General features: G+C 45.3%; 1 protein-coding gene across 1 annotated transcript; it reads left to right on the top strand.

Annotated features, from left to right (window-relative positions):
- The first annotated feature begins 1,212 nt into the window (after positions 1–1,212).
- Positions 1,213–15,575, top strand: LOC308572972 (cytochrome P450 3A9-like). Its single transcript, XM_081169581.1, has 13 exons — positions 1,213–1,372; positions 5,246–5,339; positions 5,490–5,542; positions 5,680–5,779; positions 6,058–6,171; positions 6,776–6,864; positions 7,028–7,176; positions 7,737–7,864; positions 8,236–8,323; positions 11,440–11,600; positions 12,271–12,497; positions 14,373–14,535; positions 15,180–15,575. Exons 1-13 carry the CDS (start codon positions 1,302–1,304, stop codon positions 15,273–15,275), a joined length of 1,533 nt encoding a protein of 510 aa, XP_081025707.1. The 5' UTR covers positions 1,213–1,301; the 3' UTR covers positions 15,276–15,575.
- Positions 15,576–15,975: the final 400 nt, after the last annotated feature.

Genomic DNA, 15,975 nt, shown 5'->3' with positions numbered 1-15,975 from the left:
ACAGGGTTCTGTCTTGGGCCCGGTCTTATTCAACATCTTTATCAATGACTTGGATGATGGACTCAAGGGCATCCTGATCAAATTTGCAGATGACACCAAACTGGGAGGGGTGGCTAACACCCCAGAGGACAGGATCACACTTCAAAACGACCTTGACAGATTAGAGAACTGGGCCAAAACAAACAAGATGAATTTTAACAGGGAGAAATGTAAAGTATTGCACTTGGGCAAAAAAAATGAGAGGCACAAATACAAGATGGGTGACACTTGGCTTGAGAGCAGTACATGTGAAAAGGATCTAGGAGTCTTGGTTGACCACAAACTTGACATGAGCCAACAGTGTGACGCGGCAGCTAAAAAAGCCAATGCAATTCTGGGCTGCATCAATAGGAGTATAGCATCTAGATCAAGGGAAGTAATAGTGCCACTGTATTCTGCTCTGGTCAGACCACACCTGGAGTACTGTGTCCAGTTCTGGGCACCACAACTCAAGAAGGACACTGACAAACTGGAACGTGTCCAGAGGAGGGCAACCAAAATGGTCAAAGGCCTGGAAACGATGCCTTATGAGGAACGGCTAAGGGAGCTGGGCATGTTTAGCCTGGAGAAGAGGAGGTTAAGGGGTGATATGATAGCCATGTTCAAATATATAAAAGGATGTCACATAGAGGAGGGAGAAAGGTTGTTTTCTGCTGCTCCAGAGAAGCGGACACGGAGCAATGGATCCAAACTACAAGAAAGAAGATTCCACCTAAACATTAGGAAGAACTTCCTGACAGTAAGAGCTGTTTGACAGTGGAATTTGCTGCCAAGGAGTGTGGTGGAGTCTCCTACTTTGGAGGTCTTTAAGCAGAGGCTTGACAACCATATGTCAGGAGTGCTCTGATGGTGTTTCCTGCTTGGCAGGGGGTTGGACTCGATGGCCCTTGTGGTCTCTTCCAACTCTATGATTCTATGATTCTATGATTCTATGATTCTATGAAAAGGAATCAGAAGATGACATCATGCACCTGCTGGAGAGGTTGGCAGGAGGTTCTTACACAAGGTTTTTACATAAGAAGGTACCTGAGGCAACACACCCTCTCTCAGGCCTCGCCTCTTTCGTGACAAGGAATACGAACTGGGCCTCAGACAAAGGAAACTTGGACTGAGTCAATCTGACAGTCATCAGAGCAAAGGCGAATGGATAGCAAAAGCTATTGCGAAATTTTTGTATTTGCTCTTTGATCTCCAGCCCTGAACAAGTATAAAGAGGGCAGAAATCCACATTCAAAGCCAGAGAGTCATCAAGGGCTAACAAGATGGATCTCCTTCCAAGCTTCTCCACTGAGACATGGTTCCTTCTCATTGCCTTCCTGGGCCTTTTCATGCTGTATGTATCATTCTCTTACCGTTTCTTTGGCCGTTTTCTAATTGTGAAAAAGAAATGGGGGCCTTTTAAATCTGCTTCTTCCTCTGAAAGCCATAGGAGATGGCAGCCTCTGAACTGCTAGGATATTTACTTGCAAGGAAGTTTGCATATGGTTGGGTTGTAGAAGCAGCTCCAGAAGCACAGCATATTGAAAGAGCCTTATCTTATAAATCTGAAACAAAACTGTCTTTGGCACTCACCTAGAAGTGGTCCCTCAACAGCAGAGAGAGAGAGAGTGAAGGAATGGAGACACAGGACAAAGTTCTTGGTCAGAAGCAGCCAATTCCTGACCTACTCTATCTAGCCCAGGACTGTGAGGCCTTTAAAGCTTAAAACTAGGGAAGAAGGTGACAACTCTGGAGACTGATGTAGGGTTGGCCTCATGTGGATTGATCAGTTGGCCATCAACAAAACACTTCTGGCTATCACTGGGCCAATGGAATTTTCTAAACTGTTTTCATGGACACAGCCATGTAAAGAACGTTATAGCAATCTAATTGAATACTATAGTCCTTATGGAGGGCGGGAGGTGGGATGAGCTTTTGCTACCCAGCTCTTTGCTACCCAGAATGTAATTACTCTGTTGTTGGGCTCTCTGTGTTGTATCCAACCAACTTTCAGTCAGAATAGACCCACTGGAATTAATAGATCAAAGTTAGTCACGTCTATTAATTTCAATGAGTCTGCTCTCAGGAGGACCAGCAATGGTTGCAACCCAATATGAATAGAACTCAGCATGTGCGTGTTTGCTTCTCATTTCTGATTTACTGGTAATTATAACCCATAGTTAATGTTTTAAAAAAGAATATTTGCTTCTGCTACATGGATAGATCTATATGGGGATGGTATCTAGAGTTTGTAAGAGGTGTTCAACGTTGGAACAGGCTCCCATGAGAGGTGGTGGACTCTCCTTCCGTGGAGGTTTTTAAGCAGAGGTTGGATGGCCATCTGCCATGGATGATCTAGGATTCTACGATTCTGTATCCAGTGATAATTCTCAAAAGGGGAGACAGTTGAAGCAGGTCTCTCTGCCTGACTTGTAAGCTAAATTCCTGAAGAGATGATTTGGAAAAACAACACCCCCTGAAGGTTAACACCTACTTACTTCAACTTGCTATATCAATCAACATAAAGAACCATTTAAGTAAATAAGATTTTTTACTAAGTTGGGGGTCACAGAATTGTAAAGCTGGAATGAATCCCCAGGGGTCATCTACTCTAACCCTCTGCAATTCAGGAATCACAGGGCAGGAATTATTTTGTGTGTGCTATTTTGGAACAACAAGTTCAGCAACAATTCTCAGCCTTATGCTGCTTTCAGCTTCCTGTGACAGTATTTCTTTTTGCTCTTTATCTTTGATTTATTAATAAAATATTTTTGGGAACCCCCTCCCTCAACCCGAAATAGCATTGTTAGGTATATTCAGCCGCGACAACTCTAGGGCTATTATATGAACATATGATTGATTACTTATTAACGGCAGCAAGAATATTGTTAGCCAGAGATTGAAAAGAAGTGAAGGGTACCAATGTACCAAAAATGGTATCACATAATTTGGGAGACGGCACTTTGTGGGAAATGGATGCAAACAATTTGTGAGGGCAACCAGCATCCCCCCCACCCTGAACGACTTTTAAAGCAGACTAGTGGCTGTTTATTCCGCCCAAGAACAAAGACTGCAGGACAAAGTGTACCTGTCACATTTCGTATTATGCGGCCGTGCTAACACTTCCCTTTATATATTGGCAGCAGCAGGGCTTTTTTCCAGGGGAACTCCCAGGAACTCAGTTCCACCACCCTCGGGTGGGTTCTGGCACCTGTCAGGTGGGCACCTAAGAGAAGGTTCCTGGTGAGTTCCAGCATCTCTTTTTCTAGAAAAACAGCCCTGGACAGCAGCAGCGATTGGACTCTTTCTGCTCCAGGGCTTATGAATTCTCCTGTTTTTATTCTGATCTCAGCTATGCCTTCAGATTGGGAGGGGAAGGTGGGATGCTGAGTTTGACATTTTCATCTTTTCACATATAACTCAACACTCACACATGCAAATATAAAAATAATGTTCCTTTTAAAGTACAGCAAAGAACCAAGGGTGTTTGCTAAAGACAAACAGAACAGGGAAGGAAAGATCTGGATTTTCAGGGGAGAAATCAGCTGGTGAACTTTGGAGCCTGTTTATTATTGTATATATGCAGAGCAGGGTGTGCAGCAAGTTGATCTCTAGGAATTGGTGGGTGATTTCATTGAAGGAGCTGTGCAGGCCAGTTGCTTTCCGCCCACATCAACCTCCTATTTAAAGCTTAGTGAGATGGGGCCCACAAATCCCTGCCTTGTTTTCTGGCAACTTTAATTGCAGAATGACTTTCCTCATTGTAAATCTCTGATACGTTTTGATTAATTAAAGTTTTGAGAAACTTCTTTCACAACTGGCAGTTTAAACAGTGACAGTTAAAAACAGTGCTTTTTCTGGGGGTACGCAGGGGTACGTATTCTCCTAAACATTGTGTGAATCTTTGTGCTTTTGTCCATTTACTGTATTTATTTCCCCTGATTTGAACTATAAAATGGTGGTTTTCTTGAGTCAGAATGAGAGTACCCCTAAACATTTTAAAGGGAAAACAACCCCCACTGGTTAAAAAGATTCTTAATGTCACAACAAAGTTAGTCAAACTCACGTGTGCCGAATTTGTTAATTGATAAAATTATGTTTTTCAGTATCCAACAATGTCTGCCTTTTTATTTTTTGCTTTTTACCACTCAGCCCCTTCATTGCATAACCATTCATTCGTAAATGTTTAAACCATTAAAAAATGAATATATATATATATATATATATATATATATATATATATATATATATACAGTATGCTGAAACAGAATTATGAAGAACAAGAAATGGCTACTATGTCAGCAGAAAACGGAAACTAACCTGTCAACGTGTCAGAACCACACAATTAACCAAGCAATCCAATTACTATCTGCACACATACACATTGGCAACTGTCAGAGTTACAAACATCATGGGGACAAGGAGGCCAGAGAAAGAGGCGTCTGTTGCACCTCGGTGGAAGTATGAATGTCTTAATTATGATTTCCTTAAAGCAAGCTATGGAACACAACAGTGTCCGTATATTCAAAGGGGAAATCACACTATAAATAGGTATTATGTAATTCACCGATCAGGATTGCATAAGGACATATGGCCAGAAAAATATGGTAAAGTGTTGAAAAATTATGTAGAATGTTTGAAGGGGAAGGGCACATAATTTTAAATTTCTCATTGCCCCTAGGAATTTTGGGTCCAGGGCAACTGGCACTGTGGCCCCACCCATTCTGTGCCACAGCTCAACAATGTACTTTGAGTTATTCAGTTGTACTTGTGTGGTGTAGTGGTTAAGAGCAGTAGACTCGTAATCTGGTGAACCGGGTTCACTTCCCCGCTCCTCCACCTGCAGCTGCTGGGTGACCTTGGGCCAGTCACACTTCTCTGAAGTCTCTCAGCCCCACTCACCTCACAGAGTGTTTGTTGTGGGGGAGGAAGGGAAAGGAGAATGTTAGCCGCTTTGAGACTCCTTCGGGTAGTGATAAAGCAGGATATCAAATCCAAACTCCTCTTCTTCGTCTTCTCTCTTGAAGTCCTGGGTTGCATATTAGCCCATATCATCTCATTTTTTGCTCTGTGGTGCCCAAGTCAGTTCCTTGTGGGATTTTTTAACAGGAGGAGCCCACACACAGGTGCATCAACCTGCCAGGTTTCCCCTCTGAACCCTGGACAGGCTTCCATGCTCTGCTGACAGATCTGCATCTCTCTCTCTCTCGTTTTACAAAATAAACAGATATGGATTTTGGCCATATGGAGTCTTCAAGAAACTGGGCATTCCAGGTCCATCGCCGTTGCCTTTCTTTGGAAATATCTGGTCCTATCGTAAGGTGAGTGTCTGGTGACATTCCTGCCCTGCTCAAGAGGTTTCCTGAGGCCCCTTTCTGCTCCCCCCTCTTGGGATCAGAGGTGCTCCTCAAAATGAGCCTTAATCCGGTTCAGAAAGGCCGTTCTTAACTTTCTTAAATGTCTTTCCACAGGGGTTTATGAGCTTTGATACAGAGTGCTTTCAGAAATATGGGAGGACCTGGGGGTAAGTGACCTTTTATGACCTGCTTGTATTTCTCATGTTAGCCCAAATCCCAAATGTTCTGGGGCGGGAAACTGCTAAATCTGCAACTGGATCTCTTTGGGATCTCAAAAACATACCATTCTTTACTCTTAATCCAGGATTTATGAGGGTCGAAAGCCTATGTTAGCTACGCTGGATCCGGCTATTATAAAAGCCGTCCTCGTGAAAGAGTGTTACACCACTTTCACCAACCGTCGGGTAGGCATTCACTTCTTAAGTATACAATAGTATCATGGAAGGAGGAGTGTTCATACACGTCACTCCATTGGCGCCAAACTGGGGCAGGGTGGGGTAATGGGGAGGGCAGATTAAGCCCTCTCCCAAAGTCAAGTGTGAACTTAGTCACCCAGCCATCATTGCCCTCCATGTTTATTCTGTTTACAATTCCCTGTTGGATATTATTGGTTCCAGATCTGTCATGGGTTCAAAACTTGACTTTGCCACTCAATGGTTCGAAACTGCTTTGTTTCCTCTAGGATTTAGGTTTAGTTGGGATCTTGGAGTCTGCCGTCTCAGTGGCAAAGGACGAACAATGGAAGAGGATTCGCACTATTCTCTCTCCAACCTTCACCAGTGGGAAGCTCAAGGAGGTAAAAAAAGGAAAAAGATATTATGTATTGAAAAGAATAAAATATTCAGCTCTTCCACTGGTAAATATGGGTCGTACAGTTCAAGCACCATTGAATCTATTCAGTCTGAAACTGGGGGATAATCCAATTCTGTTGATAGTCAGAGTGGCTGAAGCATAATGCCTAAGAATGTGAGGTTGCAAAGTCTATGTTTTGGATTTTTTCTCAGCTTCACTCTCTTAAAAAAACAACCACAGATATCAAGTCAGTGGATCTCTTTGACTTTTTTTTTCAAACTAGAGCTGAAAACTTTAATTGATAATTAATTAGATTAATTTGACTAATTAATGGACATCTGCAAATCAGAGCTGAGATGGAGGTTGATTCCTGGAGATATCACTCCATATACTGTAATTGCAAAGTAGTATGATTACGAGCTAGATCAGCCAGTTCTCAACATGGCGAAACAAAAATGCCAAAGCGAAACAAAAAATGAAGCCCATCTTTCGTGATTGCATTTTTGATGAGTGATGAGCAAGTCACAGGATTTCCAGAACTCCATTGCAGCCAGGAAGGACAACTGCCATTAGGTGTTGACATCTCTGTTCATTGATTTGTATTTCAGATGTTTCCCATCATCAAACACTACGGGGAGGTTTTGATGCAAAACGTTCAGAAGAAAGTGGAAAAGAATGAATTTGTGGTTATGAAGGAGTAAGTGGTTTGAGCCAGGAAAGGCCTCAGTCCAAAATAGCATAGCATACAATGTGGGCTGCCTTTGAGGCGAATCCAGATCACATTGGGTGGCCAGAAACAGGCCTATGGAAAATCCTAAGTATACTGAGAGCCTAATTTGGCTGCTCTGTTCCCTCCCCAGCGTCTTTGGAGCCTACAGCATGGATGTTGTCACCAGCACTTCATTTGGTGTGAACATTGACTCTATGAACAACCCTGCAGATCCTTTTGTCAAGGAGATGAAGAAGATGACCAAGTTTGCCGCTTTTGATCCACGCTTGGTTTTGATAGGTAAGTTGGCTTCTGATTTCTGATGGCCCAGTGGAAGTTTGCAGCCTGGTTATTATCGAAACATAATAAATGGTCCATCAAGCACAGAATTTTCTACAGATTTTTCTACTAGGTCCTCCAGGGTTTCTGACAGGGGCCATTCCCAGCCCAGCCTGGTCACGAGGACCAAATGTGGGTTGACCATTGAGCCATGATGGCCTTTCCAAAATAGGATTTCTTTCTAGACTGCACTTGGATCTAAAATATTGCAAGGATGATTATAAGAACTGGCCCTACCATTAGGTACATGTGCGGGAAGTTCTGGGAGGGTGTAATCAGTGTGCATGCAATGTAACAAAATACACATATCTTCATACATGGATTGCATATGCAGAAATTGCAACCCTGAGATTCACAATGAGGTTGACCAGGCTCTATTAAGGCTTGCAAGCTATGATCCTTAGACCAAACCAAAGTTTATCAATAATTATCTACAGAAATCTATCTACCAATCAGCATATCTAATGCTTTGCCCCAGGAAGGTTGACTCCTGTTCACCGTATGATTTCTGTCTCTTGCAGCCACGTTCCCATTCTTGATTCCTCTTCTCAAATTAATGAATGTGAATTTCTTCAACGCAGAAGCTTTAAGCTTCTTTTCAAGGTCCTTCGAAAAAATGAAGGAAACACGGCAGAAAGAAGGGCAAAAGGTAAGAATTAAGACTGTGCCGTAATTTGGGGGTGAATATCTTTGGCTTGGAAAAGGGCTTTCATTTTGTGTGTGGGTGTTTCACTGAAAAATCCCCTAGGACTCAACTTTTCTCTGTGCTGCTTCACTGCTTTTTGCTCCACAAAACAGCCTAATATCTTGACTCTTTTACCCCCTCAGTATGTCCAGTTATACCTAAGTACAGTGAGATGATCACACGGCCAATGTCCTCAAGGGCAAAGGGGGTCAGTTCTCATGACTGTATTTAGCCCTTTAAAAAACAAGGGGCTTCAAACCATCTTGGCCCAGTGGCCCCCATGGGAGTCTCTCTTCCACACATCTCCTTCACTGGTTTATTTGTTTTCTGGTTAGGGCCGGGTGGATTTCCTGCAGCTGATGATTGACTCCCAAAGTGCCAAGACTGACCACCAGAGCAATGGCTTGAACCACTCTTATAAAGGTAATGCCACACAATTTAACTGAACTGAAGGGAAGTTGTATTTCCTGAAGACTTGAAATTGCCTATCCCAGTTTGAAAAATGCAATGCAATGACTGTTACCTACACAGATAGGTAACAGCTATAACAAAGGCGGCATTTTTCCATCTCCGCCAAGCTAAGCAGTTGGCCCCTTATCTCTCTCGCCCTGACCTAGCCACTGTGATCCACGCAACGGTCACCTCCAGACTGGATTATTGTAACTCGCTCTACGTGGGGCTGCCCTTGAGACTGACCCAGAAACTCCAGCGGGTGCAGAATGCCGCGGCGAGACTCCTTATGGGGTCTTCGCTGCGAGATCACATTCATCTGGTACTATACCAGCTGCACTGGCTCCCGGTGGAGTACAGGGTCAGGTTTAAGGTGCTGGTTTTGACCTTTAAAGCCCTATACGGCCTAGGACCCTCGCACCTACGGGACCGCCTCTCCTGGTATGCCCCACAGAGGAACCTACAGTCTGCAAATAAAAACATCTTGAAGGTCCCAGGCCTCAGAGAGGTTAGGCTGGCCTCAACTAGAGCCAGGGCTTTCTCGGTTGTGGCCCCGATCTGGTGGAACGCTCTGTCACAAGAGACTAGGGCCCTGCGGGACCTGACATCTTTCCGCAAGGCCTGCAAGACAGAGTTGTTCCACCAGGCCTTTGGTCAGGGCCCAGCCTGACTCCCTCCTCTGGCAACCTGCACAGAATTTTGCTCAACGGTTGCCATTAATTTGATTTTAATTAATTTTTATAATGAAATGTTTTTAGAATGTTGGATTATTTGATTGTTTGATTATTTGATTGTTGTTAGCCGCCCTGAGCCCGGCTTCCGCTGGGGAGGGCGGGATATAAATAAAATTTATTATTTATTATTATTATTCCCAAGTTGTCTTTCCTGAGGAGTTTAAATTGCCCAAATCCTCGATGACTTAGGAACTTCACTTGCACGTGAATACAGGCTCCAGCAGATTGAGGGGATGAGACCAATAGTGGGTCCAAAGACAGTTTCTGCATGTGCTGTAGAGGGAAGTGAGGAGCAAATGGGTCTCCGCCACCTGGGAAGGCAGCCCATCTAGGAGTGGGAAAACTCTGATCCTAAACTTTGGTGGGATATCTTTGGGAGAAGAAAAGGCTGAGGAGTAAACTCGACACAAATCCAGAGCAGAAGAAGAAGAACATATCCCACTTTATCTCTACCTGAAGGAGTCTCAAACTTTCTCCTTTCCCTTCCTCCCCCACAACAAACACTCTGTGAGATGAGTGGGGCTGAGAGACTTCAAAGAAGTGTGACTGGTCCACGGTCACCCAGCAGCTGCATGTGGAGGAGAAGAGAAGCGAACCCGGTTCACCAGATTATGAGTCTACCACTCTTAACCACTACACCACACTGGCTCTTCCTCAGGGGTTTGTGCCTAAGTCCCTAAGATGACTGGATGGTGCCTTGTACGCCTCCTTCCAGCAACTCCTGCAGCCAGGCTGGTGCCAAATGTCTTGCTCTGCTTTCCTTTGGACATCAGCAAGGCCAAGAGGGGGGTTCTGGTCTTCTGGGCAGCCCAGGACCTCCAGACACACTGCCCAGGCTTGGGGTACTGGAGGGGTCACTTCAGTCCTGCAAATACAGCGATTTGACTTCATCCCCAGAAGCACACTCTCAAGACAGAAGGATGCCAGAAACAAGATTGCACCCACAGGCACAATTCCAAACCAATCCCCCCCCCATCTTCTAACACTACGTATGTTGTTGATGATAATGACTTTCCAGTCTCTTGCAGTCGTTAAGAGTCGTCAACAGGCTCATCTCAGCTATCTGCCAATCTCCCATTCCCACCACCCTTCTGAGTAATACCCCTCCCCACCTTCTCACTATATAGAAGGATCTGGCAACTTCTGTTTCAGTGTATCTGAAGAAGTGTGCATGCACACGTAAGCTCATACCAAGAACTAACTTAGTTGGTCTTTAAGGTGCTACTGGAAGGAATTTTTTTTATTTTTCCAGTCTCTTGTAACTCAAACGTCTCCAAGCGACTTAAGTAATATTTAAAATATAAATATAAATACATTATACCACAAAACAGAACAAAACAGGTCCCATAAGAGCCATAGGAAGCTTGGGCAGCAGACTAATAGCAGCAAAGCATCATCTCAGTCTATCAAAAGCCAGGGGGAAGCCTTTCCTGGTGCTAAAAAGAGGTCAGTGAAGGCGCTTGGCAGACCTTGCAGGGGAGAGTTTTGCACAGAAAGAGCCACAACCTAAAAGGCCCTGCTCTCCCTTGTCATTACACTCGGTGGTAAACGCCTCAGAATATCACTTCCCCCCTTATTTAAGTTGCCTGCAGGACTGTTCCCAGAAGTAATTCCCATTTTTTCCCCTGGGCCACCACCCCCTTGATTCCACAAACTCATTCTCAGTACTTCCCCCCCTCTCAAAAGCATTACTATACAAATAGTGATTTGCACAACACCCTAAGGAAGATAATGACACAATAAAATTCAAAACAGCAACAATTGATTGCACATTGATTGACAAATCTCATTAAAAGGGTTTAGTTTAAGTAATTCAACAAAACTCATGAATTTGATCCCGTGAGACCAGCTTTTCAAAATCTGATAGTCCAGCGCCCCCTTGCCTCTTGGCACTCCCTAGGAACCCCCCCCCCCAAGAGTGAGTTACTGCCTGCTTAGGGAGCCACTGCCCATTGCATGGTCCTTTATTATGTGTGTGCTGCAAGGACTGATCAACAAGGTGTTGCTGCTCTACCTGTGAACCAGGAAGTTGTTTTCCCAGAGACTGCAGGATTGTTTAAAACAACAGAGAAAAGAAGACAATATAAGTTTTTGTGGTGTGTGTTTTTTAAAAAGCCAAGGTGTTATTAGTAACCTTGGGAAACTGGCCATTTCTTGGCCCTGTTCTTGAGCGCCTCAGACAACCCCAGAGGGAGAGAAACGCATGAGCTACTGTTTTGATTTCGGCACTATTGTTTGGAAAGAAAAGAAAACCATTGCATTGCAATGCATGTTACCTGCACGGATCATGTTCCCAGCCAGACTACAGGCTGTACTTGTTTACACTTGAACTCTCTCACTTCTGCTTGTTTGCAGGTTTGACTGACATTGAAATCCTAGCCCAGTCCTTCATCTTTGTCTTTGCTGGATACGAACCCACCAGCAACTCCCTGGGTTATGCGGCCTACCTCTTGGCCACTCACCCAGATGTCCAGCAGAAGCTTCAAGATGAGATAGATACCATCCTGCCCAACAAGGTAAGAATGTGTGGGTTGCAAAGGTGAGGCCAGACCTAATGGAGAAGGTTTTTTGGGTGGGGTGGGGGAGTTACAGGAGAGTTATTTATCTAATTTGGGGGGCAGGGACAGAGGAGTAATAAAAATGAACCAGTTAGAAACTAAAGTGAAAATACACCAAAACACAATTTAGTACCAGCAGTTAAAATCCAGTTTGCCCTGACATCAGCCCAGTGGTCAGCATCACCTGGACCTTAGATTTCAAAGGCCTGTTTGAACTGGAAGGTCTTAGCCTGCTGGCAGAGGGATGACAGAGAGGGAGCCAGTCTATCCTCTCTTGGGAGGGAATAGTGCAATCTCAGAGCAGTCACAGAAAAGGCCCTGTCTTTCTTGAGTCATCACCAGCTGGGCTTCTGATGTTGATGAGGTGAAGAGAAGGAGCTCACCTGAGGATCTTAGCACCTGAGCCATGTTAGATTGGGGCAGTGGAGAGAGAAACAGATCAGTTGCGTAAGTTGCATTCCACCTGTGCAGCTGTTGAATGCAACCCACGGAGGTTTTCACATTCATGGACAGAAATCTCAGAACAAGGCCACCTCAACTAAGATCTTTCCTTCTGAAGGTCTCTGTGTGAGCCTGGTTTAGGGTCTCACTGGTTACAATTCATCTCCCCCCTTGAATCCCCTCAAAGGCTCCTCTCACGTACGATGCCATCATGCAACTGGAATATCTTGACATGGTCCTGAGTGAAACGCAAAGGCTGTATCCTCTTGGAGGACGGATTGAAAGGACCTGCAAGAAAGATGTAGAAATCAATGGGGTGACTATCCTGAAGGGCATGAATGTGATCATTCCTCCCTATACGCTTCATCGGGACCCTGAATACTGGCCAGAACCTGACGAATTCAGACCTGAGAGGTAACCCTTCCCATTCCACTGCAAAAAACCTTGTGCTCTGAATATACGCCACATGTTCGAATGACATGAGCGAAAGATCCACCCAACCACTAGTAGATCACCAGCTGCTCCTGATTTCAGCCTCAGCTGGGCTGCTGACATCATCACCATCATCATTTGGTTACATTTATTTATATCCCACAGGGACTTAAGGCATATAAACATAGCAAACAAACTGTAATAGAATTAGTAGATAGGTAGCCGTGTTGGTCTGCCATAGTCAAAATAAAAAAATTCCTTCCACGAGTGTATCTGAAGAAGTGTGCATGCACACGAAAGCTCATACCAAGAACTAACTTAGTTGGTCTTTAAGGTGCTACTGGAAGGATTTTTTTTATTTTGTAATAGAATTAGAAAGTGATAGAAACATCACAATGCCAGTTGTGATACCAGCGTTTTGCAGATGCCCAACTGGAGGTGAAAATAAATCAGACATCACCAACTTTCTCGGGCCTGTGGGTACACCTGTAATTTTGAGCAAATGCTGGGGTTGCTATTCATAAAATGCCTGCCACGAGGTGTGACGTGGTACAGAATGGCTGCTGTTGAGAGGGGGTGGCAAGGCACTAAATGGGTGCCACGTTCACAAGGGCAGAAAAGAAGCGGGACCCCAAAATAGTGTGGCCAAGTCCCACATGAGCTGCCCCAATCTGGTGGGGGCAGGGAAAGGAGGCACTGCACTCCCCTATCCAGAATGGAAGGGAGGGTTGGTATGCAATCCTGGGCCCCGGGCACAAAAGCCTGAGAAGGGTGCATCCAGGCACCCCTGTAACAGGCTCCCTCTCTTGGCTGAGGTCCTGCCACCTTCCAGAGCCACAGGGAGGCGAACTGAATCCTGGCCGGGACTTTGGGTTTGGGTGGTGCGTCCTTCTCCTTTTGGCCTGGCCAGCTGTGCTGGCTAAGCTGGAAGGTGGCTGAGCTGCCAAGCCAAGAATAATAATAATAATAACAATAATTTATTATTTATACCCCGCCCATCTGGCTGGGCTTCCCCAGCCACTCTGGGCGGTTTCCAACCAGATATTAAAACACTGTAATACATCAAACATTAAAAGCTTCCCGAAACAGGGCTGCCTTCAGATGTCTTCTAAAAGTCTGGTAGTTGTTGTTCTCTTTGACATCTGGTGGGAGGACGTTCCACAGGGCGGGCACCACCACCAAGAAGGCCCTCTGCCTGGTTCCCTGTAATTTGGCTTCTCGCAGGTTGGGAACCGCAAGAAGGCCCTCGGTGCTGGACCTCAGTGTCCAGGCAGAACAATGGGGGTGGAGACGCTCCTTCTGGTATACAGGACCGAGGCTGTTTAGCGCTTGAAAGGTCAGCACCAACACTTTGAATTGTGCTCTGAAACATACTGGGAGCCAATGAAGAATAAATGTTTCCACTGCCATCAGTGGCAGCAGCGTTGGCAGCCATGTGTCTCGCTAGCTCTGCACTCCCTTCCCCCCGACACACCTCCCCCCCCAGCTACCCAGTCCACTGGGCAGTGGGATTTGCTCCATCCTGACCATAATGAAAGGGGTCTCTTCAAACAGTGTAATCTGAGCAGGAAAAGCAAAGAGACTCTGGAGGGGACCTTTTCCATCACAGACACCATAGGTGGTACCAGTGGGTACTGCACTCATGACCTCCATTTGCACGACACTCCGCAGCATCATCCCCACTTGATTCAGCTGGTGGATGCAGCTGAGGACGAGCAACTGAGAAGCAGCTGGTCCCCTTGTTGTGAGCCCGGAGCTGCTGCCTTCTTCCTTTGCCTCTCCCATCAACACATCAGATCTGCCTGTTCTGGTTCCTTACCCAGCCTCCATTTCTCTCGTCTCTGTGAACGCAACCAGGTTCAGCAAAGAGAACAAGGATCAAGTGGATCCCTACCTATACCTGCCCTTTGGAGCTGGTCCCCGGAACTGCCTGGGAATGCGCTTCGCTCTCGTCACGATGAAGGTGGCCATTGCAATCCTGGTGCAGCATTTTTCCTTCAGGGTCTGCAAGGAAACTCCGGTGAGGAGGCTGGATGGTGTGTCCCTGTGTGTGTGTGTGTGTGTGTGTGTGTGTGTGTGTGTGTGTGTGTGTAAAAGGAAGGGGCAAGGGGCATGACACTTGGAGTTTCAATGTCTGGCGCCAGTGCCCAAGGCATAGGTAAAGGTAAAGGGACCCCTGACCATTAGGTCCAGTCGTGACCGACTCTGGGGTTGCATCGCTCATCTCGCTCTATAGGCCAAGGGAGCCAGCGTTTGTCCACAGACAGCTTCCGGGTCATGTGGCCAGCATGACTAAGCCGCTTCTGGCGAACCAGAGCAGTGCATGGAAACGCCGTTTACCTTCCCACCGGAACGGTACCTATTTATCTACTTGCACTTTGACGTGCTTTTGAACTGCTAGGTTGGCAGGAGCAGGGACCGAGCAACAGGAGCTCACCCCATCGTGGGGATTCGAACTGCCAACCTTCTGATTGGCAAGTCCTAGGCTCTGTGGTTTAACCCACAACGCCTCCCGTGTCCCTTGCCCAAGTCAGATAGATAGCACCATACTGCATGTTTTGATTTAAGCCAGGGAAACTCCCCTGTGATCTTCTGCTGGGGTCTTGATGTTAAGATGGGTTGACTGATGTGCTGATTGCTCTCTCGATTCTCACCCTGCTGCAGATTCCCCTTAAGATGAGCAACCAAGCCTTTTTAGTGCCGGAGAAACCAATAGTTCTGAAGATGGTGCCACGAGGTGGTCCCCAAAAGGAGGAGTGAAGCCTGGTCGTGTCTCAGTCACCTCGGTAGCAAGTGCAAAAGCTTCGGGTGTTGCTCTGGGAAGTTTCCCCAAAGAGAACTACTAATGGTTCCAGCAGATCAGACTGATTTGCAAACTGAAACAGAGCTCTCTTTACAGCTTCACACTTCTCTGAATTTGGCACTGAAGTTTTCCAGCCACAGAACACCCACAAAAATGGGTGTTGTTAGTGCATTGTCAGTGGAAGAGTCATGCAAAAATGTGTATCTTAGTGAAAGTAACATTAAACGATGCGTTCTATTCAGGAAAAAAACCACAAATGCTTTCAATCTGGTCAAATTCGCCAAAATTTACAATAGTTTATTTATTTTGCTTATTAAATTTGTATCCAGCCCTTCATTTGTAGCACTCAGGGTGGTTCACAACATAAAAATACAATACAAAAAGAAAATGCTTGCACTGTGAAACATTCATACAAAAGTGTGTCTGCAAGGAAAATGGGCATCAACAGGGTGTGCAAATGTTCATGCAAACCCCTCTGTGGAATTGGGGGTGAAGCAAATGTAAGACTGGCAAAGTGGGAAACCCAAATTAGCATATTTGTCTATCCTTTAATATTCCTCTATTTGCTCGATCTGTCGCTTCTATTATTTCAAGGCTGTTTTGGAGATTTTTTTAAACAATATTATATATATTTGGTTGCAAGGCATCTTGAAAATT

This window comes from Podarcis bocagei (assembly GCF_964188305.1).
Source record: "Podarcis bocagei genome assembly, chromosome: 14".
In the NCBI taxonomy this organism is placed as follows: Eukaryota; Metazoa; Chordata; class Lepidosauria; order Squamata; family Lacertidae; genus Podarcis; species Podarcis bocagei.
The sequence above is the reverse complement of the archived record's forward strand: the minus strand, read 5'-3'. Positions and strand labels throughout refer to the sequence as shown.

Bases quoted from the DNA above. Each gene is read 5' to 3' on its own strand.
- LOC308572972 (XM_081169581.1), top strand. From the start codon at position 1,302: ATGGATCTCCTTCCAAGCTTCTCCACTGAGACATGGTTCCTTCTCATT. The intron at 5,780-6,057 runs GTAGGCATTCAC...TGTTTCCTCTAG, and splicing joins CCACTTTCACCAACCGTCGG to GATTTAGGTTTAGTTGGGAT. The intron at 14,536-15,179 runs GTGAGGAGGCTG...ACCCTGCTGCAG, and splicing joins GGGTCTGCAAGGAAACTCCG to ATTCCCCTTAAGATGAGCAA.